Consider the following 21,261-nt stretch of genomic DNA (forward strand, 5'->3'; position numbering starts at 1 on the left):
GTAATGAAATACCTGCGGTTGTGTCACTTTACAAAAAAAATAAGCTTATTTAGTTTACAATTTTTGAGGTTTTCAGGGTCCACATTCTGGTTAAATGTTATAAGGCTGTGCAAGACATTACATGGCAGAAGATGGGGAATGAACAGTATATAGATGAGTCTGTCCTTTTGTCCACTGTTTTCTCTTGCCCCTCCTATAGCCCTTTCTGTACCCTTCCTTTCCTTGTAAAGCCATGAGTGCTCAGCTATGGGGGTTCCACCTTTATGAAGTTACTTAATTTGGTAACTCTAAAAGGCCTCGTGTCAAAATACTATACCGGGATTAAATTTTCACTCTCTTAATCTTTCACAGTGGGGGTTAAAAATGACATGTGAACCTTTTGGGTACACTCAAGCCTTATCCCAACTATAGCAGTAAGTATTGACAGCTCAGACTGTAAATGGCAGGGCTAAGGATGTCAGTAAATCATAGGACACTTGCCTGATGTGCCCAAGGCCTGTAGTCAGTCCCTAGCATGACAGAAATTATAATGGGCTCATTTTACTTTTAGCGCTTAATTTTTTATCATTATTGGGGGATACACTTCAGTTTTCTGTAGAAAGTATATCAAATATTTGTATCAACTAACATTTGTATATGTCAGTTTTTAGCCTGCTAAATTATGTAAAGTGTAAATTAGATAATAATGTCTTTGGATTTCCAGATAGTTTTATATAATTTTGCTGTTTCAGGATGATGATGCAACTCAAGTGGTTGTCCCTGCAGCATCAAATTTGGATGATTTCTATGCACCAGAAGAAGATACCAAACAAAATTCAAATAATGCAAGAGAAAATTCTAATAAAATAGATACTGGAGTAAATGAAAAAACAAGGTATGGTAAGCTTTTACTTTACTTTCATAATAAACACTCAAGAGCCAGTTACAGCTCTGTGCTTACTGTGTTGTATTTTGCATAGTATTCTTATTTTATTGGAGTCTACAAATATGTCAATTTAATTATAGAGAGAAATTTTATAAGGCTAAACTACAGCAACAACAGAGAGAACTTAAACAATTGCAGGAGGAAAGAAAGAAATTGATTGAAATTCAAGAGAAAATTCAAGCAGTGCAAAAGGCATGCCCTGACCTTCAGGTAACTATAAAATTTATTTCCTTCAGTGTTCTGAAAATGTTTAAAAACTAATGTCAGTTTGAATTAGTCTGTCTTTGCTGGTGCTGAGGTGACAGATTATATTTGCCCATTTTCTTATTACTGAAATGAATTAACTAATTTAATTAACTAATTTACTTTGAAAAATAGTACACGGGAATTAAGTGGTTACTTGTATTTTTGTATTGGGCTAGTTACCCATTTATTCCTGACATGTAAACTCAAAACTATTATTACATTAAGATATTCTGGCTTACATTTAGCAGCTATAAATCAACAATCCATTTTTTATTGACCTATGATTATACAGTAAAACTTTAAAACCATCATGAGTTATTTTTATTCCATTATTTATTCACTTTACATTCTGATCACAACCCCCCTCCCTCTTCTCCTCCCACTTCCACCCTCACTCCCCTCATAATAACCTCTCTCCTTCTCAGAGAACAGGAAGCTCCCCTTGGGTACTACCCCCACCCTGTGACATTCAGTTGCAGCAGGACTAAGCATAACCTTTCCCACTGAGGACCAACCAGGCAGTCCAGCCTAGGGGAAGGGGATCCAGTCGCAGACAAGAGCGCTAGAGTCAAGCCTCTGTTTCAGTTGTAGGGGACCAAGCTGCACATCTGTCACAAACATGTAGGGGACTTAGCTTGAGGCCCTACATGTTCTTTGGTTGATGGTTCAGTCACTGTGAACCCCCATGGGCCCAGGTTAGTTGACTCTGTAGGTCTTCTTGTGTCTTGACCTCTCCGGCTCACTCAGTTTTATTCCAAACTCTTCCGCAAGACTCCTCAAGCTCTGCCTGATGTTTGGCTGTGGGTTTCTGCATCTGTTTCTATCTGCTGCTAGATGAAGCCTCTCTGGAGTCAGTTATGTTAGGTTCCTATCTTCAAGAATACCTTAGTATCATTAATAGTGTCAGGGTTTGGATCTCCCCTTCATGGGACCAGTTTTGTGTTGGGCCAGTCATTGGTTGGCCATTCCCTTAATCTCTGTTCATCTTTATCCCTGCGCATCTTATAGGCAGGACAAATTTGGGGTTAGGTTTTGTGAGTGGGTTGATGTTCTCCTTCCTCCATTGGAAGTCCAGCCTGGCTACAAGAGGTGGCCACTTCAGTCTCCATATCCTCTGGTGGGAGTCTCAGCTAGGGTCATCCCTGTAGCTTTTCCCCCCTCCTCCAACCCCTAGTCTCAGGTCTCCAGCTATTCACTAGAGATGCCCCCACTGCTTTCAGTTCTCACTCACAGCCCTCTGCAGCCTTCTTTCTCTCCACACTTGATCTCCATCCCCATTCACCACCTCATCCCCTCACTCACCCTGATCCCTCCCTCCATGAGTTATCTAAAGAAAATAGTTACATATAGCTTTAATTTTAACTTGTATGCTTTTGCTTAGTATATAGTATTCTGTAAGTTTTTCTGGTGGAGCAGAGAATAAGATAATTTTTCCCATGTTATGTTAGAAGTCAGGGTGATAGAGTATACTCTTTTTTAAGATCTTCCTAAAATATACTGATTTGTTATGTATAGCTTTATTTATTTGTGTGTGTGTGCATGTGTGCATGCGTGCACACTTGTTTGCATACACACAATCCTGTGTGGAGACTAGACGTTGATGTCAGGTGTCATCTTCTGTCACACTTCAGTCATACTTTTAGTTTCTCTCACTGAAGTGGGAGCTTAGTGATTTAAGTGCATGACCAATGAGTCCCTGGTATCCTCTTGTTTCTCTACCAGAACTGAGATTATAGGCTATGCCTGGCTTTCTATGTGAGTCCTGGGGATCTGAATGCAGGTCCTCGAAGCTTGCAAGCCAGGAACTTTACCCACTGAACCATCTCCCCAGTCTGGTTAACTTTACTGTGTAGTTAAACTTGTTTTTGATGAAAGAGAAAAATAGCAAATTATGGTTTTAACACAACTGTTTTCTATGTTTGTACTTTTCCCATTTTTTTCTAATACTTTTGTCCTTTATCTTCAATATAAATAATGTCCAAAGGAGTATATGTCAAGGTTGGGCTGAATGTAAACTCTCCCCTTCTCCCAGTATTTGATTTATTTTTTTACTGTTCTAATTGTTAATTCTCATCACCTTTAGCCTGTTATCATGTTTGTTTTCTTCTGTTGTCTATGGATCATAGTGCCTATTTTAGTCACATAATAGCAATTAAATATGGCACTAGAGCTCTAGAGAAGTAAAATAACTACTTTATGAAATAAGTTCAATTATTATATTAGTGCCTTATAGTAGTATTTGTCATTATATATAATATATAAATAGTATTTGCTTACATATGTGTATTTGTATAGGTTTGTATGTATATGCATATAAATATATATGTATATATATATGTGTATGTATGTGTATACACATACACACACACACAATATTTTGTTTTTTAGCTATCAGCCACTAGTCTAAATAGTGGTCCCACAAAAAAATATCTACCAGCTATTACTTCAACTCCAACTGTTAATGAAAATGAGAGCAGTACAAGCAAATGTGTTATTGAGCCTGAAGATTCTTCAGTGGTGGATAATGCGGTATGATACAGTCTACTGTATTGCTCCTCAATTGGCTACTAATTCCTGAGTCTGTAACAGGTTTTTTTTTGGGGGGGGGGGATGTGGTTAGGAATGGGACTTTGGGCCCTTTGACCTACTGGGCAGGTAATATTCATGAAATATATTTTCTGTCTTTTTAAAAAAATTTATTTAGTTGAGGAATAAACCTTTATATTGTTTCAAAATAGTCATATTCCTTATTAGCAAATATAGGAGCAGTTACAGAAAAAATGAATTATTTCCTTTAGAAGGGCCTATTCTTTGATATTTTATTTTTATTTGATTTGCATAATGCCATAGCTTTTCTTAAATAGTTCATGAAGTATGTTTAGTGCTTCTTGTTTTTATAAATAGTTAATAACTGACTTTTTTGTATCCCTAAAATACTACTTAATCCTTATGAACATCTTTAAAAGATTTTAACTTTAGTATTTTTAATTATGTGTGTTGTGGTGGAGGCATGTACAAATGAGTGTAGGTGCCCATGGAGGTCAGAAGTGTCAGATATCCCTGGGAGCCAGATCTAGCAGGCAGTCGTGAGTCACCTGATGTGGGTGCTGGGAACTGAACTAGGATCCTTTGCAAGAGCAGCACACACTGTTAACCACTGAACATCCCTTTATGGATATCTGAGAATGGAAACAGAAACTTTGAAAATAGAATATCGTACTGATAGTATCCTTAAGACTTTTATTTAAGGCTTAAGCAAATCCAAATATTTACTTGATTCTGGTTTTTAAAATAATAGTTGTGGTCAGACATGCGAAGACATGAAATGTTAAGGGAAGAGCTACGACAGAGAAGGAAGCAACTTGAAGCTCTAATGGCTGAACACCAGAGGAGGCAAGGTCTAGCTGAGACCTCATCTCCAGTGGCTATATCATTAAGAAGTGATGGATCTGAGAACCTGTGCACTCCTCAGCAAAGTAGAACAGAAAAGTAAGAAAGTCATTTAAAACATCTTTTAAACATCACTTACCCAGAACATTAAGCCAGGCAAACTCATTTTTCTGCACAACCTAGCACAAATCAGCTGTTTCACTGAAGCAAGTGTATTTCAATGTGTAACTAAAAATAACTCAGTTCAGCCATTTTCTATTCTACAGCTTTCCTTTTCTATTTTAGTTACCCTGGTACTTGATCAAGTGGCGATACAGATTGTTTGTAAAACTTATTTTCATTGCAAAGTTTTATACTTACAAAATGATAAATACATGATTTTTGTAGTGCGGTTTTTGTTTTTTTCAGAACAGAATGCTATATTGTATTATGACAGAGTCTCATGTAATAAAGACTGGCTGTGAATTCTGTATGGAGCTCAGATGACCTTTTAACTGCTGAACCTTTTACCTCCGACTCCTCAGTGCCCATATTATAGGCAGTGTCTACCATGCTCAGTTGAAATACTTTTTACCTTAAATTGTGTATCTACCATTTGTAAGGTTCTTGAGGATAATCATAAAGTCTTTTTATATAAAACATTAAGTTTTTAGAAATGAGTTTGAGAGTCCCTTATTTGGAATATTTGCAAAAGAATTAGTTATTTGTTAAGATAAGTTAATTAGCTGTATAGTAATATTTAATCTAAAAATTTGAACTCCAGACATGTTGCAGTCTTATCTTTTCAGATATTCAGATGGCATTTCTAAAATATTATAAATACTCAATCTTCCTCTTAGGAGATTTCATAATATTGGAGTCTTGATGTGCATTTTACTGAATAAAGTATATTATAGCCTGTTCTGGCCACTGTGTATCTACTCTTTCACAGAACTCTTAAGATATTTTTGATGAGCATCTGGTTTCAGAATCATTTGTGTAGAGCTAGCTTCTTAACGTGTGAACCCCCCCCCCCCATGGGTTCATGTGCCTGAATGTTAACTGAACGGGGACGGGGCTTACGAAAATTGCTTATTTCCAACATATTACAGCCAAAAATGTAGTCAGAATTAAATGCTGAGCTAATACAAGGTGTTTCTAGCATTGCCAAACTTGTGCTACATCATGTGCCTTAACTATAGCCTTGGCTCTAAGAAACATACATGTGCACTTTGTACTGCCAGTCTACAAGGCCCACCCATCATGTTACCAAAGGCTTCCTGACTTGTTTTACTGTACATACAAAGTCTTCTGCTCTGAACAGTGTACTTGTGGAAGACTTGTAGTGTTTTCCTGTCATACCTTATCATACCTCATCCTGCTAGTACCAAACTTAGTATATCTTTGGATTTATTTTTGTCCCAGAGTTTAATTTAAAACATTATTGATTTGCTGACTTTTTTTTTCCTTTTTGGTTTTTTGAGACAGAGCTTTTCTGTGTAGCCAAGATGCCCACATTTGATATACATACACACACACACAAAAAAAAAGAATTTTGGTTTGATTAGGGCAGAAGTTCCAATAATTTCCACAATGATTTTAAACATCCTTCTGTAAATTTGTATTATTATGTGTGTGTATATGTGGGAGTATGTGCATGCTAGCACATCTGCCTGTGGAGGCTACAGCCATTGGATCCCTGTGGTACTGTAGTTATAGGTGCTTGTGAGGTGGTTCTATGTAGATACTGAAAAGTAAACTCAGGTTCCCTAATTTAGCATGGCCAGGTCTAGAGTTTTAATATCACAGCTGGTAAATACAGTGGCCATTTAAATAAGTTAAAGTTAAAATTTCATTTTCTCCCCTGTCATATCAGCAGAATTTTAAGTGCTCAGTATTCATGAGTCTGTAACTACTGTATAGGGCAGCACAGATAGAGATCATTACAACTATTGCACAAAATGTTGTTAGATAGCACTGAAATAGAGGGCTATCACTTAAGGAATGGCAGGGAGAAGTTTAGTCAAAGAAAAACGTTCCAGTAGATGCAATGATTATTTTAATATCTTTGAAATATTATTTTATGGAAGGCAAACTACACATTCTGTATGACTGCAATGTAAGATAACAACTCAGAATTGCTGTGATGAAATGAAATTTTGTATACATGTATGTTATATATTACAATCTTAAGCATTATCGCTCTTAATATATCTAGCTAATCTTCATAATGATGCCTGTTTCATCTCTCATTATCCCTAGAACAATGGCAACTTGGGGAGGTTCTACTCAGTGTGCATTAGATGAAGAAGGAGATGAAGATGGTTATCTCTCAGAAGGAATTGTTCGCACAGATGAAGAAGAAGAGGAGGAGCAGGATGCCAGTTCCAATGATAACTTCCCTATGTATCATCCTAGCATGAATCAAAATTCTTACAATGTAAAGGAAACCAAAGCCAGGTTAGTTACAGTGTTTAAGTTTTATTTGAATTTAAGTATCTCAAGTCTTTATGACACCAAGCAGTTTACACCAATTAACCAAATATCCTAAAATTTAGTTCGTAGTGGCACCAGCTACTCAAAGGTAATGTAGATCTTACAAATTAAAGAACTTAGTCCCACAAGAATATTATTCTTTTCAGTACAAGTCCCCAAATTAACTATATTCTTTGTGTGTGGGGGGGGGGCCGGCGGCGGGGGGGTTCAAGACAGGGTTTCTCTCTGTAGCCCTGGCTGTCCTGGAACTCACTCTGTAGACCAGGCTGGCCTCAAACTCAGAAATCCGCCTGCCTCTGCCTCCCAAGTGCTGGGATTAAAGGCGTGTGCTACCATTGCCTGAACTATATTCTCTTGTCTTGACTAATGAGAATTTCCACAATTTGTCTTTAGATTTAATAATTTGCTACAACTTCAAAAAACACTTTACCAAATTATTATGAAGTATTCAACTTGGCTGCTTAAAGTGGAATAGCTATATGAGGCATGTCTGTAATGAATGGAAGTATGTTAGAGCTTCATTGCCTTCTTTGAGTTCTACCTTTGAAGTTGATCACCATCCTTGAAATTTTTTGAAGTAATTTAAGAGGTTTTATGTAGCTACGATTGACTAAGTAATATGCCGTTAATATTCAGATTCAACCTCTGGTTTCATTTCCTTCCCTAAAGATCAGTGGGTGGGTCTGGAAATAACAACCAGATTGATTTTTGTGGTGACCTCATAAAGGGCTAAGAGTTATAAACTCTTAAAGGGGGCTTGTTCTGCATAATAAAACAGAATCTGCCACTCAGGAGATTCCAAACATTTTAGGGGTGGAGAGAACAGCTGGGGTTCTTAAATTAGATACCCATTTTTTTTAAGCAGTCAGAAGTATTTTTATATGTAGATGCTTGCAAATATAAATGACAGATACTTTTCTTTTTTACATAAAGATGTTGCTGTAATAGTTCCCACCTAGACCAGATCAAGAATCATACCTAAGCTTTCATCTTTGCTGTTGTTTGGGGGAATTAAGCAAAAATGAACATTTTTCAGGTAGTGAAAAGTTCTGTTAATGAACTTTTATTGCTGGCAGCAGCAGTGTATACTGGTAATCCAGCTGGTGCTTGAGGTCACTTGAAACTAGAACAATGTAATAAGTCCTTGTCTTTAAAACAAAGCAAATCAGAAACAACTGGAAGCAACATTAATTATATTGTTATTTGTGGCTTGTTTTTAAAATTACATATTTTAAAAATGTGTGTATTTGCGTCGTTTTGTGTTGTGTTGCACAAATGGAGGTTAGAAAAAATTTTCAGGGGGAGGTTCTCTCCTTTTCCCCTGAAAATTGAACTCCAGGTTATCGGACTTGGTGGCAAGTGCAGATCCTGCTCAGCCGTCTCTGATCTGCATTGTTACTTCTAGTAATGATAAACATTTATGAATAAATGCGAGCCTGATAAAATTGTGCCATTTGATGAAGTAAAGAATGAAGGATGGAAAAGTGCTTTAGTCTAAAATGTAGCTTTATTTTGTAGAATATAGTTAGACTATAGTGTAAGAATACAAATAAAGACTAGAAAGCAATTAAAGAATAATTGGATGGGCTGAAAATATGTGATTTTTCTCTTCTCTGTTTTTCATACTTAATACTGAATAAAGAAATAACGCTCTATAGACTAGGTTTTGAGGTTTGTTGCCATATTTTAGAACTCAAGTTATCTCATATGATAACTTACCAGTCTAAATTCTGCATTAGGTGGAAGAACAATCGCCCTGTTTCAGCAGATGGAAATTACCGTCCTTTAGCCAAGACGAGGCAGCAGAATATCAGCATGCAACGACAAGAAAACCTTCGATGGGTGTCAGAGCTCTCTTACATAGAAGAGAAAGAACAGTGGCAAGAACAAATTAATCAGCTCAAGAAACAACTTGATTTCAGTGTCAATATTTGTCAGACTCTGATGCAAGACCAGCAGGTAAATTTTATCTTTGAAATACATTTTTTTTAAAATTTACATTGTTTTGAAGCAGGACACAGTTTATTCAACATATTGTAACTATTGTCAACATTCTATTCCAACAGACTTTATCTTGTTTGCTGCAGACTCTTCTAACAGGTCCGTACAGTGTTCTGCCTAGCAATGTGGCATCCCCTCAAGTACACCTTATCATGCATCAGCTGAACCAGTGCTATACACAGCTAACATGGCAGCAGAATAATGTCCAGAGGTAACCTGCCTGATTAAAAATGCTAATACTGTACAGTGAGTGCTCAAATGAAAGGAGAGTTTTACAGTTTCCTTCAAAAAGAGGCATGAACTAAACTGCAGTCAGTCGACTGACTGAAAATTACAGCCATGATCTGTCACTGTGGGCTTTGGCTTTTGTTTATAAAATTCATATTGAATTGTATACTTAATGTTAGATAAAGTGTATAGTATTTAAATTATACAACAACAAATCAGTGAGCAAGCAAAATTTAGGTTCTTATATTTCTGTCTCTTTCTATTAGAACTAAGCTCAATACTTATTCCAATGACTAAGTTATTAAATCGAGGCAAGCTAAGTTATTGAATTGGGTCAACAGCGTAAGCAAATACTTGTAGGGTCAGAACAATCTGTCTATTCTGAATGTTATTCAGTCATTTTTTACATGTATTGTTTTTGACCTTAATTTATTGATGGTAATTTATAACTGACTTAAATTACTGTTTTTTTTTTAAAGGTTAAAACAAATGCTAACTGAACTTATGCGCCAACAAAATCAGCACCCGGAAAAGCCTAGAAGCAAAGAAAGAGGCAGTAGTGCGTCACACCCCTCTTCTCCCAATTTATTTTGTCCTTTCAGCTTTCCAACACAGCCTGTAAATCTGTTTAACTTGCCTGGATTTACTAACTTTCCATCATTTGCACCAGGTAGGTAACTGAAAACCTGAAGGAAAAATAAGTAAATATGAAGATTTTGAACTGGGTATGATATTACATGATTACTAATCCAGCACTCAGGAAGTAGAGGCAGTAGGATTAGGAATTCAAGGCCAGTCTTAGATACATACTGAGTTTGAGGCCAAGCTGGGCTAAATGAGATATGTCTCCAAAAAGAAAAGAAAGAATTTGAGACTATAATTTATCTATTGTTTGGATTTTCTGTTTTTATTGTTTATGGGGATTTCTTATAATGTGTTTTGAGAAAATTACCCTGCCCTGTGGACTCTTCCTATACTCCCAACATCATGGACTCCTTTAAAAAAATAAAATAAAACGAAAAAGAACCCACTTAGTTTATTTAGTATGAACATGGGTGGAGCAGTCTACTGGAGTATAAGCAGCATTTTCTTTCTCCTTTATCAGCCATCAGTTGGCAGCAGCTTTCCAAGTAGGGATAGGACTTTGTGACCCCTTGCCTATCTGTATTATATGAGTGTTTTAAAATACATAGTTCTTTCATTCTTGGGAAATCTCCTACATTTATAAAATGTAGTATGGTCATATTCACTGCCCAGTCATTTTCCCTACTTGTCCAGATCCACCCTCCACCCTCTCCCAACTTAATATACTGTTTTTTAATGACCAAGTCCAATTTAGCTACTCATAAACTCCTGAGTCTGTTGCCATCCATTTGCACCCTTAAAGAAAACTGATTCTTCTTCCTTCTAAGCTGCCAACTGTCAGTAGTTCCTCAATCAGAGGGAGCTCATGAACCTTTCTGTCTTCCTAGATATTCCCTGAACTTTGTGGGGACAGCCTCTTTATAGATGTCCCATTTGTGGCTGAGCTCTTTATTGACACTTATTCTCTGTACATTGATCAGTCGTGAACAAGTTGCATGAATTTTTGACATGTTTTGGAGTTGCCCAGAAATACTTATTAAACTTACATTCTTCTACATTGTGTTTTTAATGAAAAGTTACTAAAGATGATTGCTAACAAAACTCAGCTATTTATAAAAGGGAGGGATATTGGCCTTAAGTAGTAAATAAGCATTAGTTTATTGAATTGACAGTTTGTTTTGATAAATTTGGACAAGATATTAAATCAGTTAAATCTCTAAAAAATAAATTTTAATTTCATTTAAGGCTAAGGTACTTCATTCTTTTCTTCCCTGTGTTTTTATTAGGAATGAATTTCAGCCCTTTATTCCCTTCTAATTTTGGAGATTTTTCTCAGAATGTTTCTACACCTACTGAACAGCAGCAGCCATTAGCTCAAAATCCTACAGGGAAAACAGAATATATGGCTTTTCCAAAACCCTTTGAAAGCAGTTCTTCTCTTGGAGCGGAAAAGCAAAGGTACTTGATTGTATCAAAGTTGGATCCTTTTACCATTCACTTAAATTTTTTAAAATTACATTTAGTTTGTGTGTGTGTATGCATATGGACGTCAAAGAATCATTTGACGTATTAGATTTATCTCCTTATACCATATGGGTCCTAGGAATAAAACTCAGTGATTAGGCTTGGTACCATTTACATGTTGACCTATATTGGTGGCCCATGATTCAGTTTGTGACACAACACAGGGAGAATTTTTGTGATTGTGTAGTTTGATATAGTATTGGTTATATAAAATTTATACATCATGTAGATATTCCTCAATCTTAAGAACTTAACAGCCACCAGAGTTAGTCTAGGGTATCTTACAATATTCATATAACATCAGCAGAAATATATGATTTAATCTTGATTTGATGTTTGTCTTTAGATTTAAACAGTTCAGTGTTTACCATCTTAGTACTAGAAACTGTAGTAACTATTAGGGAATAGTTGTTTGATTCACAGCCTCTAAATACCATTCAAATATTATTATATTGAAAATTACTTGATTGTAAAAACAACTTTTAGCTAGGCCTGGTGACACATGCCTTGAATACAAGTTCTCATGAAGCAGAGGCAGGATCTGTCTTTGGAGTTCAAGGCCAGCTTGGTCTATATACTGAGTTCCAGGCCAGCCAGGATTACATACTAAAATTCTCTCAAACTTTTATTTGAAGTTTTGATGGTAGATCGTATCAGTCATAGTTAGGATTTTATGTTCTCTCTTTCTCATTTATTAATTTTTAATATGATAATCTCTGACAAAATAGTATAAAAGATGAGGTCTGGCTCAACTATCATTTTTTAAGGCATATCTACAGCTATAAAAATAACTAATTTACATAAATAAATAGTTAATCCAGAAATTTGTTTTGGTAGCCAACTCAAAAAATTCCTATAATTTTTTTAGTCTGTTTGTTCTGGAGAAATGGGCACATTGAGATACTGTAAGAGGCAGTAGGCAAGGCAGCTACAAGAATACTCTATAGCCTCATTTTTATTAACTTAAAAGTAAAACACCAACCCAGAAGAATGAAAAAGCATAGATATCAGTTGGACCCAGTATTCTGTTAGAAGTATCTCTGTGATTCTTTTTCCAACCTCAGACCTTTAGAGATACACAGTGCACGCTATGCCTCCACCTAGTGATATGATTGGGCACTGTTGTAAAATCATGACTTTGGAGGGGTACTTGATAACATATAAATCTTAGAATTCCTGTTATAGTTACCTCTAGGAATTACTTCATCCCCTTGACACTGTTAACTTTTTATTAGTTAGCCTAACCTTTCTTTTTTCTACCAAATTTCCATTTTGTTATGAAAGTGTTCTTTCATCAGAGCTTTACACAGTGCTTAGTGTATAGTTGCCATTTAGAAAAGGAGATTGAATCACAAGCAATGAATATTTATTCAAAGCTTCAGTGAACTGGGCTTCCTGTTGTGATTTTCTGCTTTATTATCAATGTTTTTATACCTTTCGTAGAAGAAACAACTGATATTTTTTCATTAAGAATGTCATGGTTAGAATGAAACTACATATCTTGTTTTAGCTACTTGAAATATTTCAAATTAGATATTGTTATCTTACTAAGTCAGAACTACTTTAGATAACCTGGGTTAAGTGACTAAAGATAGTAAGAGAGTTAAAACCTAGTAGTCTTTAATAAAGATCCTAAGGCTTACTGTAAAGTGCTAGCAAGGAAGTATTAAGTAATGCAGACTGTACTCTGTCATAGTCATTCATCGATACAGTCTTTATTAAAATAAACAAATAAACTGCCAAGCAAAGACAATCTATAAAGATGAGAGTGGCTATTTTATTTATAGGAATTTAAGTGTGAATTTCCCTGGGCATATTGGCATAATGCCTTTAATCTCAGCACTTAGGAGGAGGCAAGTGGATCTCTGAGTTTGAGGCCAGCCTGGTTTACAAAGCCAAGATAGCCAGGGTTGTTACATAGGGAAACTTTGTCCTGGGAAACCAAAACCGAAATAACTAAAATTCATTAATTTCATGTATAACATTCCCATGTGTAATAATTTTCTGATTAAAAAAATAATATAAGAATAGAAACAAATAAAAGAACTTCTAGTTCATAGGTCATATAGACCAAATTGCGGCTGAAATTGTCCTTTAAATTGGAGATTACTGACTCTTATTTTGAGTTAAAATTTTTAAGTCAATATCTCCCAAAAATATTCTTTGTAAAACACTTGCTGGGCTCTATGATAAAAGGTTGCATGTTTTTGTGAATATGTTTTCCTAGCCTGTTGAACTGAAATTTATTCCATCTATGGAGATTGCAACAAATATAAATAAATCAAAATTGTGATGTGTAAAACTTTTTCTTATTGGTAAGGAATCAGAAACAACCTGAAGAGGAAGCTGAAAACACTAAGATACCATGGTTATATGATCAAGAAGGAGGAGTAGAAAAACCATTTTTCAAGACTGGATTTGCAGTGTCTGTAGAGAAAGCTACAAGTAGTAACCGCAAAAATCAACCAGATACAAGCAGGAGAAGACGTCAGTTTGATGAAGAATCATTGGAAAGCTTTAGCAGTATGCCTGATCCCATAGATCCAACAACAGTAACTAAAACATTTAAAACAAGAAAAGCATCTGCACAGGCCAGCCTGGCTTCTAAAGACAAAACTCCCAAATCAAAGAGTAAGAAGAGGAATTCTACTCAGCTGAAAAGTAGAGTTAAAAATGTTGGTAAGTTTTGAAATTTGTTGAACATGTATAGTATAAATATAACTCTTGGTCTTCTTAGATATACTGGCATTTTTGTACAACTAGATGTACAAGCATTGTTGAAACCTACTTCAGTCATTTTTAGTTGTCTTTATAGTTTTAAAATTCTTTTATTATTATTATTTAAATTTTTATGTATATGTACATATAACATACAACACACTACACAGTAATTGCACAATTACATATATAACATGGAAAATTACAAACATAGCTAGTGTCATAGGTAAATATATTCTAAACAGCATAATACACAGATTTATTAGAAAAATGACAAAATAATAGCACACTCGTGTCACTAAGGGAATGGTTTCCTAGGTCCCTGTCTTCATGTTTCCTAACTTCTTAAGTCTTCCATTCCTAATACACTGACAGAAAAAAAAAAAAAAACCTACAGTTTTAATTAATACACATTTTCATACTTTTGCCATAGTTTCTTGAAAATACAAAATCCCCCAAGTTGTTCATAGTCCTAATAGCTGGGCACCTTTAAGAAGAATACAAGAGACATAGTTTTTCTTTTCAATTCTCTATCTCACAAGGTCTAAAAACTTGAGCCAAGGCTGCTTGTCCCATCTGGGATATAGTCAAGTAAAGGTGGGTCAGGAACTTATGTCTAATACAGCTTCCCACTCACCCTTGTCAGGGCACTCAGCAAGCTCACAGGTCAGCATCATTCTTTGTCTCAGCAACAGTATGTCTCACCAATCATTTTAAAATTCCATGGGCCTCTTCCACAATATCTTGTCCTTGAGGAGTATACGAAATTCTCGTAATAAATTGTTGAGAAAAAGTCTCAACTGCTCAACTACAATTGCCAGACCCATTATCTGTTTTTTTTTTTAATTGGATATTTTATTTTATTTATTTACCTCTCCTCTCCCATTCCCCCCCCAAAACCCCTCACCCCATTTCCTCTCCTCTTATTACTATGAGGATGTGCTCCCACCATCCTCCCATTCCCGCCTCCCTGCTCTCTAATTCCCCAACACTAGGGAATCCAAACTTTTAGGCACCAAGGCCATCCACTTCTACTGATGCCAGGTAAGGCCACCCTCAACTACCTATACAGGTGGAGCCATGAGTCCCTCCCTTTGAGTTCTCGGGCTGGAGATTTTTGAATGGCTATTCCAGCTTGTTTCTTAGGACTATTTGCTTGAAAAGTTGTTTTCCAGCCTTTTACTCTAAGGTAGAGTTTGTCTTTGTCACTGAGGTGGGTTTCCTGTATGCAGCAAAATTCTGAGTCCTGTTTGTGTATCCAGTCTGTTAGTCTATGTGTTTTTATTGGGGAACTGAGTCCATTGATGTTAAGAGATATTAAGTAAAAGTGATTGTTGCTTCCTGTTATTTTTGTTATTAAAGGTAGAATTATGTTTGTGTAGCTATTTTCTTTTGGATTTGTTGGAAGAGGATTACTTTCTTTTAAATTCTTAAGTATCATTTAATGTAGATATCTTAAAACATTGCTCGTATTCTTTGTTGTGTTTTTTAAACTTCCTCTTGTTTCATGTGTATGAAGTATATATATATGTGTTGTGCATATATATGTGTGTGTGTGTGAATATATATACTCACACATATCTACCAGCATATTCACCTTCCAATGCCATGTCCTTTTATCTTTTTCTTCCATCCTTTCTTCATTCTTTCTTTTCTTTTCTTCTTCTTTTTTTTTTTTTTTTTTTTTTTTCATAACTTACTAAATCCAGTTAGTGAAGTTACTATGTGTATGGGTATGGGGCTATCCACTGGATCATAAGAAATGCTACTAGTGGGAACTCTTTCAAAAAAGAATGATTCTCTCCCAGCAGCTACCAACTGCCAAACTCAGCTCAACAGTTCTTCAAATTATATGTTACTGAAAAATTGCTCAGATGCTCAAATGTTACTAATTTTTGTCTTTCAGTGTTATACCAGGGCATTGCATTGAATTTTAATTTGACTTCCTTGATTTCTTGATTCATTTAATGGGCTTCTAATTTATAATACATTGTTTTTTTTATTACCATAGATGAAACCACTTTAAAAACAGATTTACTTATATATGGATAAACTAGTGTTTCTTTGGATTTTATTGAGTATCATATTAAAGTTCTCTTTATTGCATTGCTGGTGTAGGCCTGCTTTTAAAACACAGGTTCTTCTATAATTTTCTTAAGACTTTGCTGAAGTACTAGATTTAAAGCAGTTTTATTAGTTAAACTCTAAATGAAGATCACATGTTTAAATTGTTAAAACCAAATAAGTATTCAAGTAGAAAATGGTTCATTTTTGAGACAGACCCTATGAATAATCACATAATTTTTGATTTCCTGGTGCTTTGTCCCCACAGATACATAACTGAAGAAACGTGAGCAATTTTTATTGTAACACTCTAAACATTCTTTTGTGTAGCTGGATAATTTTATGTGCTGCGAGCAGTATTCCTTAAACTGTTTTAATGTTTTATATGGGGCTCCCTGGGAATACCATTCTAAGTATAGATGCTGATTCATCAGGATACCGAGGAAGGAAGATTAGAGTTCAAGGTCAGATTGGGCTACCTACCAAGACCCTTTTTATTACACAAACAAATGATCCTGGTTTAGTAGGTTTGGAAAAAAAATCCTTCTTATTGTGAAATACCTTATTTTTTAATTATAATTTTTCTTTATTTCTGAGAATTTTATGTTCTATTCAGTGAAATATTATGCCCAACCCCATATCCTTCTAGCTGCCTACCTATTCCCTATCGTATTTCTCTTTTATTTTTTGAAAAAAAATTTAATGTACAAAGAGTTGAATGATCTCATTCATTGGTAAATGGTCCTTTGTACACTGATGGAGAAACACTACCGAAACTTGTTCAATTCATACTTCTGGATCAAAATGTAATGGTGTGAGTAGGCTTAGAAAAGCAAGAAACCTTCCCAAACTCATGTGTTTGACCTGAACTTGTGTGAGCTGCTGATGACCTAGCTTCAGATTGCCAGTGAGAGAAAAGACTGTCCTTTTTGGTAACTCACTTATGTGCATGGATGTGGGGGTCATCCACTGGAGCACAGGAATGTTGCCAGGGTAGCATAGGACATGTTGCCAGTGGAAACATCCTCAAAAGAGACTGATTCTCTCTCTCCCGGGGAAACCTCCCCATGTATCTGTGTCAGAAGTTTGGCTCGATTGATCTTGTGCAGGTAACCATGGCTGCTGTGGGTTTGAGTTCAGTGATGGTTCACATCTAGAAGACAGCATTTCTCTGCAGTTTTCTCCATTCTCTGGCTCTTAGATTCTTGTTACTGTCTGTTCTGAGATATACCTGTAACTTGGGGCTTGGTGGGGTACTGTTAATAAAGAGATCCTACTTAGGACTGAGCACTCAATTTCTTCTCAGCATTTTGACTAATTTTACATCTTTGCATTGATTGCTGTACACTGGAAAAAGAAGCCTTTCTGATCAAAATAATACTAGCAGGTTCAGTCCTAGGGCCTAAGACCTCCCTAGCCTTGGGATGAAACTTCCTCCTCTGGAGCAGGGATCAAATCTCATCAGTATTGCATGAGAGGGCACATTTGCCAGAAGGTCTATATTGTGGAATGCAGAATCCATCACTGGGTAAGGTCACTGATGCCTTTTTTTCCTCTCAGCAGCCTTCGTAGCTCCATCTGGCATTATGAAAGCTAGCCAATAGAAAGGAAGTTTCCCCTGTTGGTTTGAGATTGATATTTTTACATACTACAGCCATGGAGTTATGGTGGGTGTCTTAGGTTTCTTTCTCTGTGATAAAATGTCATGACCAATAGCTACTTTGGGAGAGAAGGTTTTATTTCATCTTACAGTTGCAATCCATCATGAAGGAAAGTTAGGGCAGGAACCTGGAATCAGAAAGCAAAGCAGAGGCCATAGAGGACTTTCTGCTTACTATCTTGCTCCTCATGGCTTGCTCAGCCTGCTTCCTTATAGCACCCAGAACTACTGGGCTAGGAATGGCCCCACCCACAATGGCCTGATCCCTTCTATATCAGTTATTAATCAAGAAAATGCCTAAGAGACTTGCCTATAGGCCAATTGAGAGTCCTTCTTCACAGATGATATTACCTTGTATCAAATTGATATAAAACTAACCATCACTGTGGGTAACCAAAGGTAATAACAGTAACCTGTGGTGTTTTTTATACCTTTGGAATCTCCCTGACCAATGACTTGTAGGGCGGTGTCTTATGACTTGCATTGCAATTTTTATATAATAATTCATGTCCTCTGGGAGCTACATTGTCCACCATGCAAACATCTCTATTTGATTTTAAAAGTAGCTTACTAACGTGGTTTCTTTCATTTTTGGCTAATTCACACTCTATATATATCCCTCTTCTAGTCTCTCGCCTCTATTCTTGCCTAGTCCTTTATACTCCCTTCTTTCTCATATGCTCCTCTCTTATTTCATAGCGCATGTATTCTACTGTCCAGTTACATTTTGTAAATGGATCTTGAGATAGTAGGCTTCTATAGGGTTTTCCATACCACCTTCCTTTGGATTAGCCTTTCTCACAACCCCTTGGTTTTACCTATACTTTTGCCCCCCATACCTTAAGCCTTTCTACTCTCAGCACCAACCCTTCCCAGCCCCAACTGAAAAATGCCCCCTTGTTCCTTAAACACATGAAACAAATGATTTGAAGCTAGAATTTACATATAAGAGAGAACATCTGGTATTTATTTTTCTCTACTAGAGTTACTGCTAGTTGTTTTTCTGATTTCTTATAGTTAACCTATAGTCATGATAACATTTTTTTTACTTCTGAGTAATATTACAATATGTTTGCATACTACAGTTTTCTCATCCATTTATGTATTGATGAATACACAGATTGAATCCATTTTCTAGCTGTTGTGGCAAGAATGGCAATGAACATTGAAATGCAAGTGTCTCTGTAATAGGATATAGTCTGTTGAGTATATGCCTAAGAGCCATATATTGAGTCATAAGGCTATTTTTAGCTTTTTTGAGAAACCTCTTAAATTATTTCCATTGTAACTGTACTAGTTGATATGTTCACCAACAGTATAGAAGAATTTCCCTCAACAGCATCTGCAACTAATGTTTGCATATCAGTTGCTATGTGGCCACTTCTCACTTGCAAATGATAACAAACATTAACAAAAAATTAACAAAAAATGATAATGTTTGTTATCATTTGTATTACTAATTATGGCTATTCTGTTAATGACATATAGATGGTTAGCTTTTTTTCTTTGGGGCAAAGATTGTTATTATATCAGTCCAAATAATTCACATTTGTTCAGCTGACATTCACTGCTATTGTTAAGGTCCTATTTCACAGCAGAATCAAACTATAGCACTAAATTTGATTAATATATGGCAGAATAAAATTGGTCATCTACATTCCTGCTATGTAGAATGTAAACCATTGATAAAGAGCATTGACATCTGTAAGCTTATTAGAACTATACAAACTTTTATAGCCCACCTGAATCTGTGCATTGTACCAAGAGCAACACTGAAACCAAAGGAACCAGGAGACACTTGCATCTTTAGCCATTTTATAGTCTACTGGTGTCATGCAGAAGTGAGACAAAGTTCTCATATTTAGCAGAAAGACAAAGTTCTCATATTTAGTTAGGAGCTGAGAGGGAGTAAGCTTTTTTTTTTTTTTTTTTTTTTTTTTTTTTTTTTTTTTTTTTTGACAGCCTCTCAGAGAGAGAAGAGAGTAAGTGAGAAGTGGCCACATAGCAACTCTTGTGTACTAGGAAGCTGATAGACAGTAAGTCAGCTCTTCCTTCAGTGGCTGTTTGGAATCATGCAGGGCCTTTAGAATGCCATGGCTAATGTCGTTTTCATTAGTGAAGGCATAAGTAGAAGTATTATTTCTTGTAGCTAATTCAGTCGTGAAGAATAAATCAGAACCAAACATATGGGGGAGTTGTGGACAGAAATTAGAGATTAGAGCCTCATGCTTTTACAGTACTGTCTCACTTAACCAGTGATAATATGAAGCATTAATCCTTATTATTGGAAAAAACTTGGCCTGTTAGCTCACATCTATAATTAAAGTTATTTGAGAGGCTGAGTCTGGATAGTTGCAAGTTTGAGGCTAACTTGGGCACATTGTGAGACACTGTCAATAACAAAACAAAAACCAAAAACATCCCCAAAATGCCCTAGAGGTCACACATTAGTATCATAACTTAGAAATCCAGACTTTGGATTGGAAAGATAGCTCATCAGATAAAAATGTTTGCCACTATAATAAAAAAATTCAAAAGAAATTTAGCCCTTGACCTTGATATTTTCCTTGATTCATGTTTTTGCCTCCCTCTTTGTAAATATTTAAAAATAATTTTTATTACTATATTATATATATTATTATTATCATCATTATTCTCTTTCTGGTGTGTGTGTGTGTGTGTGTGTTGGTTGAAAGTCCCCAGTTAGATATACCATGGCACATGTGTGTAGACTAGGGGAAAACCCCATGTAGTTTGTTGTTTTCGTCCACATTTATGTGTTCTAGAATCAAATTCTAGTGTCTCTAGGCAGAGACACTTCTTTGGTCTGTCCATCTTTGAAAACATTTCTAGGTTATTTTATTTAAATTTTTCCTGTATGTTTGTATGTGTACCACATGGCTGGTGCCCTTGGAGGGCATTGGATCCCCTGGAATTGGGAGTTATAGATGGGCTGTGAGTCAAGAACAACAAATGTTCTTAACTACTAAACCACCTTCATTCCCAACTCTTTTAAAGAACATTACTCAGTCTTAGACTCTTCTCTTCTACTCTTTCCCTAACCCATCCTTCATTTTTCTTGATGTCTTCTTTTTTAAAAAAATAACTTATTGTAGTAGTCACTTTTCTGTTGCTGTGCTAAAATACCATGACAAAGGCAACTTACAGAAGAAAGGATTTATTTGGCTTATGTTCCAGAGGGATGAGAATCCATTGTGATGGGAAAGCAGCAGGCATGTCAGCTTGAGAAAGAAGCTAAAGGTTTATTTTATGTCTTGACCTACAAGTAGGAAACAGCATGAAATCAAAATGGTGTGAATCTTTTAGCTCTCAAGAGCCTGCCGTCAGTGACATACCTCCTCCATCAGTGCCACAGTTCCTAAGCTCACATCCAAACAGTGCCATCAGCTGGGGATCAAGTATCAAGTGTCTGAGATTATGGGAA

At 35.9% G+C, this 21,261-nt stretch overlaps 1 protein-coding gene across 12 annotated transcripts in view; it reads left to right on the forward strand.

The window, feature by feature from the left end:
* The window catches only part of Pcm1 (pericentriolar material 1), a 93,696-nt gene that overhangs the window by 41,058 nt on the left and 31,377 nt on the right, over nucleotides 1-21,261 (forward strand). For all 12 annotated transcript variants that reach the window (XM_034520757.2, XM_034520758.2, XM_034520760.2 and 9 more), the window contains 10 exons: nucleotides 732-874; nucleotides 1,006-1,135; nucleotides 3,560-3,700; nucleotides 4,470-4,660; nucleotides 6,803-7,000; nucleotides 8,776-8,995; nucleotides 9,103-9,248; nucleotides 9,745-9,935; nucleotides 11,137-11,308; nucleotides 13,695-14,053. In XM_034520757.2, coding sequence (XP_034376648.1) covers nucleotides 732-874; nucleotides 1,006-1,135; nucleotides 3,560-3,700; nucleotides 4,470-4,660; nucleotides 6,803-7,000; nucleotides 8,776-8,995; nucleotides 9,103-9,248; nucleotides 9,745-9,935; nucleotides 11,137-11,308; nucleotides 13,695-14,053 — 1,891 coding nt within the window. The remainder of the gene's footprint in view (nucleotides 1-731; nucleotides 875-1,005; nucleotides 1,136-3,559; nucleotides 3,701-4,469; nucleotides 4,661-6,802; nucleotides 7,001-8,775; nucleotides 8,996-9,102; nucleotides 9,249-9,744; nucleotides 9,936-11,136; nucleotides 11,309-13,694; nucleotides 14,054-21,261) is intronic.

Source organism: Arvicanthis niloticus, chromosome 16 (assembly GCF_011762505.2).
Source record: "Arvicanthis niloticus isolate mArvNil1 chromosome 16, mArvNil1.pat.X, whole genome shotgun sequence".
In the NCBI taxonomy this organism is placed as follows: Eukaryota; Metazoa; Chordata; class Mammalia; order Rodentia; family Muridae; genus Arvicanthis; species Arvicanthis niloticus.